We start from the raw sequence: 15,193 nt of genomic DNA on the forward strand, positions 1-15,193 counted from the left end.
AGAAGTAGATCGGTGGAAGAGGATGTTCTTTACGACATTTATGATGGTAGAGTTTGGGGCCAGCTTGCTGACTCAAATGCTCAGCCATTTGTCAACAAAGAAAGGTCGCTGATGGTGTCGTTGAATGTGGACTGGTTCCAGCCTAGTGACGGTATGCACTGCTCTTGTGGTGGTGTATACCTAACTATCAACAATCTCCCTAGAAGTTCGAGGATGAAGACTTCCAACATTATCCTCGTTGGCATGATTCCTGGTCCTGGCGAACCCACGGATGACCAAATTCAAAACTTCTTGCGGCCAATGGTGGATGAGTTGATTGTCCTGTACGATGGTGCGGTTATACCCACCTATCAATGCCCAAATGGTGTGCTTGTTCGTGTTGCTTTAATGTCAGTCAACTGTGACATACCTGCAGCACGTAAAGTAGCCGGGTTTATGGGGCAGTCAGCTCATAAGGCTTGTAACAAATGCTCAACTGTCTTTCCAAGAATCAGTACTGGCGCCAATTCATCCAAGCCTGATTTCTCCAACTTTGATGATGAGCATTGGGTAATGAGGGACAGCACCCAGCAAAGACGAGAGGCGTATGACTGGCTGAACGCGACCCATATCACCCAGCAAAAGGCATTGCAGACAAGTACGGGGAGTAAATGGAGCGAGCTTCATCGACTTTGCTATTTTGATGTGGTAAGATTGACAACTGTGGATCCAATGCACAACTTGTTCCTTGGTACACCAAAGAGGATGATTGAAGTTTGGGAAAGCCGTGGTTTGCTTACAGTAAATGATTTCAAGGCAATGGCTGATGAATCAAATTCAATTCTCATTCCTTCTCAATACTGCAAGATCCCTAGATGTATGTAACAAATATAAAAAACTTTAATTTATGTTCAAGCTAACAATTTTTTTTTTTAAAAAAAAAAGCCAAGGTTGAAAGTTCTTTCAGCAATATGAAATCTGACGAGTGGAGAACGTGGTGTGTTGTGCTTTCGCCTTTTCTCTTGAAACAAAAGCTGACAAGAGAGCACTTCGATGTTTGGATGCAGTATGTTGAAGCTGTGAAGTTGGTCACCGGCCCCTTGATTACAGTTGAAGACATAGAAATGGCGCATTCACTTTTTAAGAATTTTGGCAAGTCATGTGTTCAATTGTATGGAAACTCTATGACAACCCCCAATATGCATATGCACATGCATCTGAAGGAATGCTTTTTGGACTTTGGTCCTTCTTATGCCTTTTGGCTTTATGGTTTCGAACGCCTTAATGGTAATATAAAAAATATTAATATTAATTTCAAGACAGGCTTCGAAACAACCTATGCCATTATGTTTACACAAAATGTTCATACGCAAGACCTCATACATTCATTACATTCATTCATTAACACAAACAACGAAGATATGCTCCTATTGGTGAAATCGATAGAAGAGATAGGCGGGGTTACGAGTGACGAGAGTGGTTTAACGCCATTTGACTACTCTCGTTTCATAGACGGGCCTAGTTTATTCAATTCGACGATCACTGGTAGTGAGCCTCTACCACCATCATCCTTTCCTTTAAAATTCAACAAGAAAACAGAACTTATATGCCATGAGCATTGTGATGCTTTAAAAAATTACTATATGAACACCTATGCACCTATGATAACAAATACATACATTGATACCACCATACACTCATTCAAAAAAATCACTTTGCTTGGACAGCTTTATCAGCCAGCAAGTGCAAATTCATTATCATCATCACCATCATCATTCATTCAGGCCATTGTCGACAATCAACTGCGCATTGGTCAAATATCATATTTTTTTACTCATTCATTTGGTAACAACACTCATTACTTTGCATTTGTCAATTGGTACAGTCATGCGTCCCAACATTTCCCCTCCTTTGATGGTACTGGCATCCAAGTGTGGAAGAACCAGTATGAACCTGTGTCAAGACAAAACATACTTCCGATTCATCGCATTTACAATCCTGTTGCTGTCAAGCCTTACATTGACAATCATATTCTCACTCTCTCTCTTCCAAGAAAGATTTATATGTAGCAAATATGAAAAACAATTCAATCATTTATCATTATTTTTATCATTATCATTATTATTATTTTATATATTTTACTAAAGAATCATTCAATAGACTAGTTTTTTTTTAACAAATGTTTATTCAATTTGATAAGAGGCAACAAAACAAGAAACAAAAAAAAAAGGAAACAAAAAAGCGGATGCCTATGGCATTGGGTTCGCAGCAGCAGAGGAGGAAGGACCAGAAACAGAAGTGGGGAAGCCAAGAGCAGGGGAAGAAAAAGCCCAGGAAGGGTAGTACTCATGATCAAGTTTATCTGGGAACTCCATTTCAACATATTGTACTCTTCTTCTAATTGTTGGTGGAGCTCCCTTTTTCTTTAGTAGTTCTCTGTGCCCTTTCTGGAGCTCTTTGTGGAATTCCACTACCTGTAGGCAATTAAGGTATATTAGAAAATGAGATTTATTGATATGTCATACTTACTCTTTCACTTCTGAATGATGGCCGTTTGACAATAAACGTACGGCCATCTTCATCTTCTGGGCCATTCTCCTCATCAGAGGTCCAATCAACCGTCAAGATCTTTTCGGCAAATGGGAACCGTGCTTGGTATGCAGCTGCGTTAGCGTTGTAAGCAACCCTCCTGTTAAGGAGTTTCTATTATAAAGTATTGATGTAAGTATTATAGGCATTTTATATTACAATTTTTAAATATCAAGTACTTACTGCATTTACGCGGCTGCGGCAGGCTGACGTTGGTGTCGTCACAGCTTTCCCATTTGCCTTATCCACCATGTAATAGAACTTGCTTCTAATCATGGTGAATACTTGCGAATCAGTCAGGCCATTGAAGCGTTGGTGCTTCCTGACTTCATCGCGCAACAGATTTTTTACTTTTCTGTTGGCCTTGTCGGTGATGGACTTGAGTGTATCAAACTTGATGCCACGGCCAACCAAGTATTCACGGTAATGATCAGCTATGTGATCCTATAATGTAAGTAAGAAACAAAGTTATTAAATTGTATTTGCTAATTGATACTTTAATTTTAAACTTACACTACACTGCTTTTTGATCCTGTTGATCTCAGCCACATCAACATACTGCTGCCCTTGCTGTGGATGTTGAACTGGGTGCTGCTGCTGCTGCTGCTGCAGTTGTTGCTGTTGCCACATTTGAGCAAAAAACTGCATTTGGGCAGCCATCATCTCTGGTGTGAGAGCAGAGGCTGCTCCAACGGCCTCTGCACCAGTATGGCTGCCAAAGCTTGCAACGGAAGCAGACACAGGGACAGGAGCGGACACGGGAACAGGAAAAGGAACAGAAGCAGAAGCAGAAGCGGAAACAGGAGCAGAAGAAAGAGAAGAAGAAGGAACAACAGTGGATGATGATCCAGCAATATTTGAAGAAACTCTTGCCCTTTTGGGGGCATTGCTGGGAACGTTGATGGGAGTGGCGACGCGTCTGGACATTTTTTAAAATAAAGTATAAAGAGGGGAAAAAAAAGAAAAACGTCCTACATTGTTTTTTTTTTATATTCTTTAGTTTAGTTTGTACTCTTTCTTTTTTTTTTTAAAAAAAAACTATTGGGGTTGAAGATGTTAAATTTAAATGAAGAATAAGTCTAACAATATATAAACAAGCTTTTTGAATATTTTAATAGCTGTTCTAATTTCAGAAATGGTGTTAGAATGAGCTTTCATGGTTATTAGATTTGACTGATGCTGAATAGTTGTAACACTAGTAAAATGAGGCTATAAAAAAAGTATTTTTTTTTCCCTTTTTTCTTTTTTTTTTTTTTTTTTTTTAAAAAAAAAAACAATCTTCATAAAAGGTAAGTTCTTCATATTATATATACTATATTCCTGCTCTAATGGTGCTTTTACTTTAGTAAAATAATATCGGTTGCTTTCTTGATGTTTGAAATGGTCTTTATAAAGTCTTTTTCCCAGGATTATCGTTGCTTCCTTTACTTGTTGGTATAAGCTTAACTAGTGTCTTTTTTTTTTCTTTTTTTTTCCTGTTCCATCTAAAGCAAGGTACTATTACTTTTACTATATACTCGATTGCTAATAGCTATTATAGATGCGTGTTGCTTCCCTTTTCTTTACTTATTGGTATAAGCTTAGCTAGCTTTGTTTTTTCTGAACCCATCTAAAGCAAGGTACTATTACTTCTATTACATAACCTATATAGCTAATAATTATCATAGATACATGCTGCTTCCTTTTTTATTTGTTGGTATAAGCTTAGCTAGTCTTCTGGCCTATCTAAAGAAAGATACTATTACTTCTACTACGTATACTCAATAGCTAATAATTATTATAGATACGTGCTACTTTGCTTTGGCCTTTACTATTTCTTTCTCGCCCTTGCTTTGGTTCTTGAGTACTGATGTCTTTCCTTCTTTTGCTTTGAGTGCTCAAGCCCTTGAATCCTTGAATCTTTGAATCCTTGTGTCTTTGCATCCTTGAGCTTGGCTTTTTTTTTTTTTTTTTTCTCATGAGAACCTTTTGAGTTCCACGAGATTAATTGATGTATTTTTAGATTAGATGATGCTATTTTGGTGACAATAGGTAAGTCAAATAAGCTTTTAAAGCACTACAAGCAAAGAAATACTCTATATTGTTATTATTATTTTATTTGAATAAAAAAAAAGCTATTTTTATAAACCAAATCCCTATTTTTTTGTGTATATAAAGCAATATAAGTGGTTCATAAAGAAGTATATAAAGCAATATGAGTGGTCGATAAAGAAGTTTATAAGGCAATATGAGTGGTTTATAAAGATCAAAAAGACAAATAAAGCATTGATTTGAAAAGTATCATTGGTCCCCAATTTTTTTCTGACGTAGAAAAGACTATGAAAAGCAGCTATGAGATATTTGCAGATAAAAATTTGAGAATTAAAAGGAGATGGTACTTGAAAACTAGTGAATGAGTCTCTATGTAACCTCTTTATTAGATTTTAAGACGAGAGAGAGAACCCATTTAATCAAACTACGCCTTTATATAGGAAATAAAATTATTCAGGGACCGAAGTGTGCTCAAGGTCAATTTTAGTATTGAACTTGAATAATATAAATATTGTATATGGTTAATATTGTAAATGAGTCTTAGAGAATATGTAATATATAATATTATGTATTCAGTACTTGTTATTTTTTATATAAGATTTGAGTAATCTCATACGAATAATAAGTATTTAATGGGGTAAATACGACATAGCCCCCGACCAGTATGAGATTACCTTAATGAAAATCTCGTGACTATTTTGGGTTTTTTTTTTTTTTTGCCTCCTTAGTCTTTCTGTGTAAATGAAAAGTAATTTACTTATGAAGAGATTTAAGTCGTTTACTGGAACGAGTGGCTGTGGAAGGAGTATCACAAGCGTTGTTAGTTGGAGGTTTATTACGACGAGTTCTTTTAACAGGCCGTGCTGAAGAGCCAACATTAGATTTAATTGTGGATTTTTTATCAACCAAATTAGAATTATTTTCATCATCAGAAGAGAAATGTTTCATAGCAGTACTTATAGTACCAGATGGAGTGGATTTTAGTAGTTCAGATGAAGATGGAGAATTGGTAATTGGAGCATTTTTTGGAGGAATATATTTTTTACCAAGATTTTTCCAATAATTGCGTAGTGTGTTAGGGTCATTAAACTTATCTGCAGATAGCCATTCATCCCACTCACTGCTATAGTTTTTCCAACGTACAAGGTACTCACGGTTTTTTGGAGGGCCACGATGGTTTATAACTGCTTCGATTTCGAAATTTATGATTTCATTACCTTCATCATCCAGTTCGATAACTTCTTCATTAGAGATTAATTTCAGCTCAACGGAAGTGTAGGCACGAGGCATAAGGACACCAGTTTCGTCACGTAAGATGTAGGCATTTCCTTTATTTTTACGTACGACAGTATATGGTCCTTCGTAAGCAGGAGCGAGTTGACCAGATTTATTTGGAATACGAACCATGACATGAGAGCCAGGTGCATAATCAACAAGCCTATGAGAATCATTGAACTTTGCTTGTTCAAGTTCGATTTGTGCTTTGGTTTTATTAACGATAGCTGGGAATACAATATCAGTCATATAATCAATGCGTTTCATGAGCTCTTCATGAGACATTGGTGGTTTATCTTTAACTTCTTTGAGCTTATCTTTGTCAGATCGAAAACCATAAGGTTCGTTCATTTTACGTGCGAACATAAGAGAGAAAGGTGTTGAATTTAACCGTTTGGATATACGATTATTCATAGCAAGTTGAATAGATGGAAGATATAAATCCCAATCATTGCCAACACCATGTGTGGCTTTAGCCAGTAATTTTTTGACTGATTGTACAGTACGTTCACTAATTCCATTAGCAGATGGGTGTAGAGGAGTGATGAATCGATGATCATAGCCCATAGCATCAGCTAAATCTTTGGAGAGCGAGTTCTTAAACTCTGTTCCATTATCGCTTTGGAGTTTTGTAGGAAAACCCATAGTTGAGAACACGTCAATAAGAGAACGTAAAATTGTATCTGATCTTTTATCAGGTAGAGCACGAAGTATACAAAAGCGTGTGCAAACATCGATAATAACCATAAAATAATTATTATTGTAAACGGAGGTAGTATGCATAGGACCACCAAGATCAATAGCATAATGATCACCAGGATAGTAGCTATAAATGCTACGTAGAGGATGAAAGCCTCTTTTTTCTATATTATGCTTCATACAATCTTTGCATTGCTTAATGAATTTAATGCAATCACCTATCAAGTTAGGCCAATGGATACCGTCATTATGGAGACGTTTGACCATTTGTTCAGCACCATAGTGACCAATTTTATTATGGGCATCTATAAGTAACTGTTGGTGTTCAGCCAAAGGAGGTGTAAGATAATCCGAATATAATGGCTGTGCAGATTGTACATAAAACAAGTATTGATCATTAATGTTATAATCAATATCTCTTATATCAGTATTTTCTTTAACTTGTATGATGTCCTTTTGTGCATCAGAAGTTGTAGTTTCTTGAATTACTGAAATAATGTTTATAGCAGCATTGTATTTAGAATAAGCTCGATGTTTTTTCTTTGTATTAATTGTCTCAGAAATAGCATGATTCTGTCTATATGAGGATAATCTTTTGCCTTTTTTAATATCACTTTCATGCTCGAACGTATCCTTTGGCGGATATAATCTGGATAGTTTGTCAGGTAAGACATTTTCCAAGCCGGGAACATGAATGACACTAAAGTTATAGTCAAGAATGACGTCAAGCCATTTAATAAGCATACTATTGGCATTCTTTTGGGAATGAATATAGCATAAAGCTTTATGGTCAGTGTATAAAGTAAATCGTGTGCCCCATATGAATTTATGAAATTGGGTTAAGGCATAAACTACACCAAGCAATTCACGCATTGTAACACTATAACGTTTTTCGCTTCTTGACAGGGAACGGGACATGAAACCAATATATCTTTTGATTTTAGATATTTCGCCATTAGGTTTAGTCACTTCGAACTCTTGATATAAGCAACAACCAGTACTGTAATCTGATGAATCAGTAGCAATACAAAATGGTTTTGACAGATCAGGATGGGATAACATCAATTCTGAAGACAAAATGTGCTTGATACTATCAAAGTGCATTTGATGCTCTTTTGTCCATTCGAAAGGACCTTTAACTTTTTCATCATGACAACGCAAAGCATCTAAGGGAGCCATGAGAAGTGCAGCGTTAGGAGTATGTTGTCTAAAATAGTTGACAAATCCAAGAAAACTTTGCACTTGCTTTTGAGTAGTAGGACGAGGCCAATCGAATATATTTGTTAATTTTCGGGCATCAATCTGCTTTCCTGAGGCAGAAATAGAATATCCCAATAAATAAACGGCTGATTTTGCCAAATAGGTCTTTTCAAAATTAATTTTTAAATTAGCATCAGTTAATATTTGCAGCACTTTTTTAACATGAAGAAAATGTGCATGTATAGATGAACTGAATATACAGATATCATCCACAAAACATTTTACATAAGGAAGATCTTTAAATAATGTTAACATTATACGAGAGAATAGCTGACTTATTGTAGATATTCCAAAAGGAGCACCTCTATACATATATTGTAAATTATTGGGCGCAGTAAAAGTAGTTTTAATTTGATCATCCTTATTTACAGGAAACTGATTAAATGCAGATTTTAGATCTAACGTGCTAAAAATGACTGCACCAGACATAGAATTGAATATATCGTTAATTAATGGAAGTTGATGATTATCAACTGGTAAGACCTTATTTAACATTCTAGGATCCAACACTAATCGAATTTTATCAGTCTTAGTGCCGTCTAGATTTTTTTTATGAGTTACTGTCATAGGCAGATTCCATCCAGATGGAGTTGCTGGAATGATAATACCTTCATCTAACCAACTATTTATTATATCCATTACTTTAGGCTGTAAAGTATATGCTATTGGATATTGTTTTATATTGGCAACATAATCTTTTGGCGTTGGGAGATGTAAAACAGCCTCTTTAATATTACATAAAGAATTCTTATTTAATTTTTTGTTTGCTTCGATGTATGGTTTAATAGCCATATCAAAAACTTTTTGTTCTTTTTCTGTACCGGCTCGTGAAATATTTGGTTTATAAGCTTTATCTAGAATAGAGTCGTCTAATTCTTTTTCAGTACTTTTATGTTTGACTGCTACATTCATTAAATGAATGGAAAGTTTAGGAAGCAAATCTGTTCCAATAAGAATTTTACAGTTGTAAGAGGAAGCATGATCGTCAATAATATCAAACTTATGTTTAATAATGTAGTCAATGTTGTCGTATTCGACATTCACATAGTCAACAGATCTCATTCTGGGAATTTGGTCGCCATTTGCTAAAACTAGGTTACCAGGAACTGAATGAAATTTAATATTATTGTCTATTGCGAATTTTTTATTCATGACAGAAACACGTGCACCAGTATCTATGATACCATAAGTGTTCACATTATTAAGCGTGATTGGAGTAACAGGCGAATAAGCCACATTATCCGATTCGAATAGACTATCATCTTCTCCAACTTTATTATTACGAATGGCAAAGACATTTTTGTTATACTCTTCATCAAAATTAGCATTTATATTTTTATTTGAACAGATTATATTTCTGTCATAATGTTTATATAAAAATTCAAATTCGTCATCGGATGATTCATTTAATTCATAAGATTGCGAGGTAGATTCATTATTACTAGGAGATAAAGATAAATCAGTAACTCTGTTTTTAGGAGATTTATTTGTTTGACTAATGCTAGTGATCGAGTTGGATAACTCTAAATTGCTAACAGTTTTGTCATTTCCTTTAGAAGAATTACTTACAATTTGTTTGCCATGTTTTCTTTTGACATATTCAAGTCTTACAGAACAAGATGAGTAATGACCAGGAGAGTACTTGGCAGTCTTACAAAATGTGCATACACCTTGCTTCTTTAAATCTGCAATTTCTTGCTGAAATTCAACAGACGATTTGGAAACTTTTTGGTTTATATGTTCACTTTGATGTACCATTTTTCTTTTTTTAGTATTGGCGTTATCATCATGTTCACCAAGTTTTTTGGTATTTTCTTCCTTTTTCTTATCCTTAAGGATGTTCAACAAAGCAGATTCCAAGTTAGCCATTTCTTTAATGAGAATTGACTCAAGAACATTCCATTCCTTAGGCAGAGGAATAGGCAAGTTGCGAGTTGAATAAACACTCTCTCCATTGGTATTGGAGCTAGCAGAGACAAGAGAGGGAAGATTTCTTGTAATAGTAGCTTGGACCATTTCTTGAAACTTGACAGTGTGAAGCCTCGAAACGAAATGTCCAATCAAGAAAGTGTTATCATGCATATTGACCTTTGCACCAAGAGAGAAAAGACGATATCGATCCATTGCTTGGGTCAAAGTTTCACAACGTTCTTGCCTGAAATTGATAAGGTTTTTAAACCACATTTCTGGTGTAGTTTGTGAAGCAAGATCGAAGCGTTGTTTCAAGACTTCTTTTGCCTGATCCCAATTCAAAGCGGTTTTCTTGTCCATACAACGTCTTTTGATGAATCGTTCGAACCAATCATGGTCGGTATCACTGTCAGACTTTTCAAACGAAACTTCCAGGTAGTGCAACCAATGATCCTCTATAGATACATCATAATCCAAGAACTTTCTTTGGAAATCTCTAATAAACATATCCAAAGATGGTTCATTACTTGGATTGACGTTTTTATCACCTTCCCGAAGAGTGAGCTGATACAGAGCACTAGCAGTAGGGTTGACATTGAACCTTGGGATTTCACGGCTTGGGATTAGTCTATCCTTGGGTGATGAATTTTTAGATCCACTGCCCTTCAACTCATGATTACGTAATTCAAACTGGGAAGCAATAAGAGCGTTAACATCATTTAAAGCTGATACAGCATAACTCAATTGCTTCTCGTTTTCTTCAAGTAAAGTTAGCTTATTTTCTAAAATAAAACTCGCTTTATTATTGTTTAATTTTTCAATTAAATCAAAGAACATGGTTTTTTGAACCATCAACCTCTCCAAATAATTAGGAGGGTCTGAAGAAGGAACAGCAGGGGAAGAGTTAGTAGCTTCATCCATCTCAACATCAGTTTCGATGGATGGATCATCACGAGGATGGATGGATGAGTTTGATGCTCTACTTTCGAGAGTTTCAAGATCCATTCTATCCAAGGACTTAGCTACTTCGTCAGCTGAATCCTTTTCAACGTTTTTAGAAGGGGATTGATTAATAGAAGAATTCATTCAAAAAAATGAGATATTTGCAGATAAAAATTTGAGAATTAAAAGGAGATAGTACTTGAAAACTAGTGAATGAGTCTCTATGTAACCTCTTTATTAGATTTCAAGACGAGAGAGAGAACCCATTTAATCAAACTACGCCTTTATATAGGAAATAAAATTATTCAGGGACCGAAGTGTGCTCAAGGTCAATTTTAGTATTGAACTTGAATAATATAAATATTGTATATGGTTAATATTGTAAATGAGTCTTAGAGAATATGTAATATATAATATTATGTATTCAGTACTTGTTATTTTTTATATAAGATTTGAGTAATCTCATACGAATAATAAGTATTTAATGGGGTAAATACGACAAGCTACCAAGATAGACGTCCTCGCACATTAAGGATTAAATCTACTTAGAACTCTGAATTATCACTCCCGTCAGTATCTGCATTAGCAAAACGCAGAATAAATAATAGAATCATAGGTCAATAAACGGTGCAGATGTTGACGTCGGCATAAATATGCATTCAATCACAGATTTTCATATCGCTGAACATAAAAGCATATACCTAACAATTAACGGTTCGCAGAGTTTGCACGATTATTTCCAGTGAAACAATCATCCGTGTACACTTCTTTACAGTAATCAAAGCACTCCATCATTAGTTCAATCAATCCATCAAAGATAAACAACAAACAAAAACTCTCACCTTCTAAAATCTAAATTCCATCGAGAAATCCAGAAAATACTACACCAAACAGTCAGAAGAAGAACAACAACAGCAAAAAAGTCTCCCCTGACCCTGAACCCTCTGCCGCCACTAAACGCACCCTCGCAGATCGTTCTCCGCCTTTTTTACCTATTGATATAGATCGTCATCCAACCGGCAAGCCTAAGTACAGTATGGATATAGCAAATATCACCAACCTCACCACCACCACCATGACAAGCGAGCCAGATTTTCACTTTGGCCCTACCACTGCTCCCACCACCTCAGCCCTCTCCCTCAATGGGCCTCTTGACTTTGGCGTCCTCCCTGGTATGCCTGATTGGTGTTGTAGAACAGAGTCTGATCATAACGGACATTGAATAATCACAACTAAAAGAAGTATATTAAAATTGATAAAAGATAATAATCTAAATCTTTATTAAATAAAATATATTCTTCTTCTTTTTATATAAAACTATCACTATTAGATTCATTCTATAAAGTAAACATGAACACTAAATAAGTCATGATCTTTACTATTCATCATTTCTGTAAATGAATAATAATGGATCAGGTACCTAGTCAACTTTGATCTGACTGGAGGCATTTCATATAAATATATCTTTCCTCTCAATGAAGACGGGACAACTCTCCCAGATCAGTTAAAGAACAATAAGATCTATAAAAACAACGAATTAAAAATTTTCATAATCGATTCAGTGATCACTATTCAATCAAACGTGTCAATGATTGGATCTACGCTCATAACTACTCATTTACTCGCCAATTGATAGAAGAATATAAATACAGTGGGTCAAAAAACTGCACCAACGCAACTCAGTTTTTCGGAAATACCAGTATAGCTCTGTCAGTTTAACAGTAAACATTACGAAACTTGGAACAAAAAGAGTTAATACTGTTACTATTTATTGATAAAAGTTTCAAAGTCAGATGCGGAGTATTGATCTAAGGAGCACTCAGCAAAAAGAGGAGGTCGGTTGGTGCAGTTTTTTGACTTTTAAAATGAAAAGGTATTTGATATCATATGTCCGGACTGAGACTATTCCGGCAGATTTAATCTAATCTTTCCTATATCTAGTCAAACTGGGGACCTTAAAATAATGATTTTTGCAATTGTTTTCTTTTTTTTTCTTTCCTGCTTTACCCAAACCCATTGTACATCGTCAGTATCCATCCATCATTAGAAATGCCCAAAAAGCTTCCATCCGATATTCAAAACAGTATCAAAGCATTATTAGAGAACAGTGCTGATCCTGCAGTCATTGGGAAACGAGTTGGAGTGCATAGAAATACCGTCAATAGGTATGCAAATAAGTGGATACACGATAGAATACGTAAAAGAGGAGGTATACCGAGCATTGTGGCAGAGTCAACACGTCGATACATCAAGAGACAAGTGATCACAGGTTGTTTGAAGACTGCCAAGGATATGCAAATGAAGTTGGAGGAGCTTGGACACCCTATGTCGTATCAATCGGCAATTAATATCTTACATTCAGTTGTAATTTATGCTGAGATCAAAAAGAAGAAGCCATTATTGACTGAAAAGCACAAGAAGGCTCGATTAGCATGGTCAAAAAAGCATCAATATTGGACAGTACATGATTGGCGACGTGCCGTCTTTTCTGGTGAGACGAAAATCAACATTTGGTGCTCTGATGGTGGCAAGTATTACTGTAAAAGAAAATGTGATCGTTTACAGCCTCACCATATCGACGTTACTGTGAAGCATGGAGGCGGTGGTCTCATGTTATGGGGTTGTATAACCAGCGAAGGACCTGAATACACATGTCAGACCTATGATGGTACCATGAATTCAGAGGTATACCAAGAAATCCTTGGTACAAGTCTAAAAGACACTATGGAGTACTATGGTCTTAACTGGGAAACGTCGGTATTTTAGCATGACAATGATCCTAAACATCGATGAAAGTCTACGACACAATTAATGAAGGATAGTGGCATGATTTACATTGACAATTAGCCAACACAAAGTCGAGACCTTAATCCTATTGAACGTATATGGCATCATTTGAAGTTAAAGCTGAGTATGTATGATAATAGGGCGACCAGCATCCATAAACTGTGGCAAAGAGTCGAAAATGAATGGAATTCGTTTACTAAGGAATAATGCATCAAATATATAGACAGTATGCCCGACAGAATACAAGCAGTCTTAGCAGAGAAGGGTGGATCCACTAATATTATAAAAGTCAAAAAACTGCACCAACCGACCTCCTCTTTTTGCTGAGTGTTCTTTAGATCAATTCTCCGCATCTGTCTTTGAAACTTTTGTCAATAAATAGTAACGGTAGTAACTCTTTTTGTTCCAACTTTCGTAATGTTTGCTGTTAAACTGACAGAGCTATACTTGTATTTCAGAAGAACTGAGTTGCGTTGGTGCAGTTTTTTGACCCACTGTAGTAGACTTTGTAATGTTTTCTTTTTAACAATTAAGATTGTCTTAAATAAAGTTCAGTCTCAAAAAGTATTCTTTTGGTTTATCTTTGTTATTTCTTTTACTTTACCAGAACATAACAATTGGTTCCAACCGATCATGGCCATGATCACTAGCCAAGGTCAACGCCTTGCTCAACTGGAAGCTCTTACCAAAGAGAACCAGAATTTACGAGCTAACCTTGAGGCGGCTCAACGCCGTATCAAAGAACTGGAGACCCTTAGTGTCCCACCTGCTGCAGCACCCACCACTGTAGCTGCTCACAAGCCTGCGGGATCTGAGGCCTAAAAGTGGAAGCCTTCTTCCACTCCCACCCTTACTCCTGAACCAACCTCTTCCTCGTTTGCTTCTGTTGCCCGCAAGGGTATGCATACCAAGTAGCTCACAAAGCCCAAGACCAGCCCTCGCACTGGAAAGGCACCTACCAAGCGCCAACTTCAGGTCGCTGCCCGTACCTTTGCTCCTCCTCCTGCAAATAATGGGTACCAGTACCTCTACCTCCCCTGTCGCTTCAGGGAGTCAATTACCAACATTCGCAAGAATGTAGGTATGCTCGGCCTTGAGAACTGGCGCATCCTCGACGTATACCACCCCACCACCCGTGTGGTAGCACTTCTTGTGCACAACGAGTACGCTTCGACTGCCACCAGCAAGCTTGATACAGCTGGTATCAAGCTCATCACCGACTTTGATCCGCGCGATCCCGCCAACCTTCGCGATGTCAAACACCAAGACCTCTCTGAAAATGAGAAACAGCAAAAAATGGTGCAGATTCACACCTCTCACCTGCTTACCGCCCTGGATCGTATGCGTCCTACTGTGCGCTCAGCTGTGGCTCGTGATTTCATTGCCAAGCAATGGATCACTTCTCAAGTCTATGCTGACCACATCAAGATGCCCACCCCCACCTCCACTCCTTTACAAGCCACTCCTGTTGATACCGACATGGACGAAGCAACTCAACCTGTTCCTGCTGGTAATGGCGAACCAGACACTGAACAGTTATGAGTCAGGTAAATAACCAAAATAATAATATACAGTGGCCGTCAAAACTGGTCGCATGTTTTCATATTTTGCCTATACGCACTATCTTCTTCTTCATTTCTTAGTCTATAGCAATGAAATATAGTTCATTCGGAAGAGCAAACTCTGGACAATTATATGGTAACACAGACATCACAGTAGA

The 15,193-nt window shown here is 36.7% G+C and overlaps 6 protein-coding genes across 6 annotated transcripts; 4 read left to right on the forward strand and 2 right to left on the reverse strand.

Annotated features, from left to right (window-relative positions):
• Positions 1-84: 84 nt before the first annotated feature.
• RO3G_07980 (uncharacterized protein) lies at positions 85-864 on the forward strand (the record flags this gene model as incomplete). The annotated part of the gene is made up of 1 exon (XM_067662570.1): positions 85-864. A coding segment is annotated over one exon (780 nt), but the record flags the coding sequence as incomplete, so codon positions are not given.
• Positions 865-2,228: 1,364 nt separating this feature from the next.
• RO3G_07981 (uncharacterized protein) lies at positions 2,229-3,495 on the reverse strand (the record flags this gene model as incomplete). Its single annotated transcript, XM_067662571.1, has 4 exons — positions 2,229-2,453; positions 2,509-2,682; positions 2,752-3,012; positions 3,082-3,495. 4 exons carry the CDS (start codon positions 3,493-3,495, stop codon positions 2,229-2,231), a joined length of 1,074 nt encoding a protein of 357 aa, XP_067518672.1.
• Positions 3,496-5,352: 1,857 nt separating this feature from the next.
• Positions 5,353-10,830, reverse strand: RO3G_07982 (uncharacterized protein; the record flags this gene model as incomplete). Its single annotated transcript, XM_067662572.1, has 1 exon — positions 5,353-10,830. One exon carries the CDS (start codon positions 10,828-10,830, stop codon positions 5,353-5,355), a length of 5,478 nt encoding a protein of 1,825 aa, XP_067518673.1.
• Positions 10,831-11,722: 892 nt separating this feature from the next.
• Positions 11,723-11,908, forward strand: RO3G_07983 (uncharacterized protein; the record flags this gene model as incomplete). The annotated part of the gene is made up of 1 exon (XM_067662573.1): positions 11,723-11,908. One exon carries the CDS (start codon positions 11,723-11,725, stop codon positions 11,906-11,908), a length of 186 nt encoding a protein of 61 aa, XP_067518674.1.
• Positions 11,909-12,735: 827 nt separating this feature from the next.
• On the forward strand, positions 12,736-13,452 carry RO3G_07984 (uncharacterized protein; the record flags this gene model as incomplete). Its single annotated transcript, XM_067662574.1, has 1 exon — positions 12,736-13,452. The coding sequence occupies one exon, from the start codon at positions 12,736-12,738 to the stop codon at positions 13,450-13,452; it is 717 nt and encodes a 238-aa protein (XP_067518675.1).
• A 654-nt stretch (positions 13,453-14,106) lies between these two features.
• Positions 14,107-15,015, forward strand: RO3G_07985 (uncharacterized protein; the record flags this gene model as incomplete). Its single annotated transcript, XM_067662575.1, has 2 exons — positions 14,107-14,259; positions 14,398-15,015. 2 exons carry the CDS (start codon positions 14,107-14,109, stop codon positions 15,013-15,015), a joined length of 771 nt encoding a protein of 256 aa, XP_067518676.1.
• Between the last annotated feature and the right edge of the window lie 178 nt (positions 15,016-15,193).

The sequence above is a fragment of the Rhizopus delemar genome, genomic scaffold (assembly GCF_000149305.1).
Source record: "Rhizopus delemar RA 99-880 supercont3.6 genomic scaffold, whole genome shotgun sequence".
Lineage (NCBI taxonomy): Eukaryota > Fungi > Mucoromycota > Mucoromycetes > Mucorales > Rhizopodaceae > Rhizopus > Rhizopus delemar.